This window comes from Triticum aestivum, chromosome 5B, assembly GCF_018294505.1.
Source record: "Triticum aestivum cultivar Chinese Spring chromosome 5B, IWGSC CS RefSeq v2.1, whole genome shotgun sequence".
In the NCBI taxonomy this organism is placed as follows: Eukaryota; Viridiplantae; Streptophyta; class Magnoliopsida; order Poales; family Poaceae; genus Triticum; species Triticum aestivum.
In genome coordinates, this window is record NC_057807.1 from 545,061,853 (window position 1) to 545,064,352 (window position 2,500).

The 2,500-nt window shown below is 59.6% G+C and overlaps 1 protein-coding gene across 1 annotated transcript; it reads left to right on the forward strand.

Moving 5' to 3' along the window:
- The first annotated feature begins 74 nt into the window (after positions 1–74).
- On the forward strand, positions 75–1,950 carry LOC123113087 (BTB/POZ domain-containing protein At3g05675). The gene has a single exon (XM_044534215.1). It carries the CDS (start codon positions 199–201, stop codon positions 1,591–1,593), a length of 1,395 nt encoding a protein of 464 aa, XP_044390150.1. The 5' UTR covers positions 75–198; the 3' UTR covers positions 1,594–1,950.
- The last annotated feature ends 550 nt before the right edge of the window (positions 1,951–2,500 follow it).

Below are 2,500 nucleotides of genomic sequence, written 5' to 3' on the forward strand. Positions count from 1 at the left end.
GAAATTCATGTAAAACTAGCACTGAATCATACAGTTAGCAACAGCTACAAATTACAGTATACAGCAGTTGACTTCTGATTGTGGTTTCAGTTATACTATCTTCTTTTCTTCAGTTACCAAGCGAGTGAGAGTGTTGTTCTCTGTGGGCTGTGGCCACTAGTACCAGCGGTCCAGTCCCCAAATCCACCAGGAGGTGCGATGAGGGCGGCGGCGCGGCCCAAGATCGGCGACAGGGCGACGAGCGACGTGGTGGTGCGGCTGCGGACGCCGGACTCGGGCCGGGACGAGTGGCTCTACTGCCACTCCGGCGTGCTCGCCGCCGGGAGCGCCTACTTCGCCGACCGCCTCTCCGACGCCTGGCCGACGTGCCAGATCCTCGACTCGCGCTACTGCGTCGAGGTCCACTGCCGCGACGCCGACCTCAGCTCCCACGTCACCGCGCTCCGCCTCCTCTACGCCGCCGACCCCGTCTCCCGCTTCGGCGTCCGCGGCGCGCTCGCCCTGCTCGAGGCCGCCGCGCACCTTGGCTGCGCCCGCACCGCCGCCGACTGCGCCGACTACCTCGAGTCCGCCCCCTGGGACGAGGCCGACGAGGAGGAGATCCTCGCCGCCGCCCCGCGCCTCGGCGCCCACCGCGCCCGCGTCCTCGCGCGCCTCCGCCCCGCCGATCCGGGCCCCGCCACCGCCATCTTCCTCTCCGCGTTCCGCCACGCGACGGCCGCGCCGTCGGCCGCCTCGCGGGAGCTCAAGTCCGCCGCCCAGGAGCAGCTGGAGTACATGCTCACCGAGGACGACGACGCGCCGCTGCTCACCTTCGACGCCGGCAGCAGCGACGCCGTCAAGTCTCAGGTGAAGGGCTGCGTCACGGGCCTACTGAACAGGTTCAGCGATTTCACGGGCTCCGCACTGACGAAACAGACGGAGGCCCCTTGCTCCGGCGAGCTTCAGCAGGCGCTGCACTCCTTCGTCTCCGACATCGCCTGGGTCTGCCAGGTCCTGGGCAAGCTGGAGATGATGAAGTGCCTCGCAGCCTACTGGGTGGAAGCGTCGTCCGCCGTCGTCGCAGCCGTCGAGGCGGCGGCGGCGGCGGAGTGCCACCCGGGGCCTGAATGTCTGAAGACCAGGCTGAAGGTCGTGGAGATATCTGCAAAGGTCCTGGAGGCCGTCGCGTTCGGCAACGTCGTGCTCCCGGCGGAGAAGCGGCGCCACGCCGTGAGCGTCTGGATCGCCTTCGCCGGGACAACGAGGCATCTGGTGGATGAAGCTGACCGTGGCAGCAACGACGACGGCGACGACGACGGCGGTAATAATGGTGATGGAGGCACTGAAGCCGAAGCTGCATCAGCATCAGCAGCAGCAGCAGCAGCAAAGGTCGGCCTGGACGGCGAGGTGTGGCAGGGGCTGGAGTCGGCGATCACCTCGATCGTGACGACGCTGCCGTCGAACGCCCAGGCCGAGGTGCTGTCGGAGTGGCTTCAGTCGGAGCACGCCGCGTTCCCGGACCTGTCGGAGGCGTTCGACGCCTGGTGCTACAGGTCCAAGGTCGCGCGGAGGAGGCTGTCTTTCCTGAACAGCGCCAATGCGGCGTCCTGATCCCCGCCCGGCCGGCCGGCATGCGAGATCCATTGCTGTCGAGAGGATGCATACATACTTCATGATGTCCATCTGCATGGTCTGGTCTGCAGTCGGCCTCTTGTGATCATCATGGACAGCACTGAGCATCTGCCTTTCTTCACCAACAAAACACCAATGGACATGGAATTCCTTTGCCTTGCTATATGGTCACATACATACATACTCTGGTGGAATTGCTGCAAGATCTCCTTATGAACTTGCAGTAAGCTCCATGTAACCAACGCCTTGGCATGTGGAATTGGGGACACTCATGTGATAGTCTGTACTCTGTGGTGCCAACAAGTTTTATGATATTTGTTTGATCTTCTTGTCAAACAACTGGTTGGTCATGCCACGAAGATGTAGCTGGCACCGGAGTCACTAAAGAACATCTAATCTAACCTTTGATCGATGTTTGCCGATTCCGCATACTGGGAATGGAACTCGATGTAGCACATTGGCCCCAGAATGTCTGATCAAGGAGGCCCTGGTGTCCGTTTGCTTCTTCCTTGAGCATTTCGGGTCAAAGAGGCAATCTCCCATTCCATGTTGTGAGCTTGTTGGTTTAGCTTGATTGATTGGTGTCAACTTGTGAAAAGGAAATAACTCAAGGTGTAGGTGTTACCATGTTTCTTGCGTTCATCGTTTCTGCCAGGATGTTTTCTTGACGTAGTATGTTCGAGTAAATTGCACAGAAGTATCACAATTGGGGCATTGGAAGCAGATTGGTATCAAATTTGGTAATTTTTACGTGTCAGTACCAAGTCTGGGGCTAGATGTTACAAAAAGGTCTAAAACGCGTATTGACGGTGTATCTAACCGGCGGGGCTTGCATGTCAGCTGCCGATGTGGCATTTTTTTTGCAGACCCCCCCCCCCCTTCGTCC

Coding starts and splice junctions, on each gene's coding strand:
- LOC123113087 (XM_044534215.1), top strand. CDS start 199: ATGAGGGCGGCGGCGCGGCCCAAGATCGGCGACAGGGCGACGAGCGAC.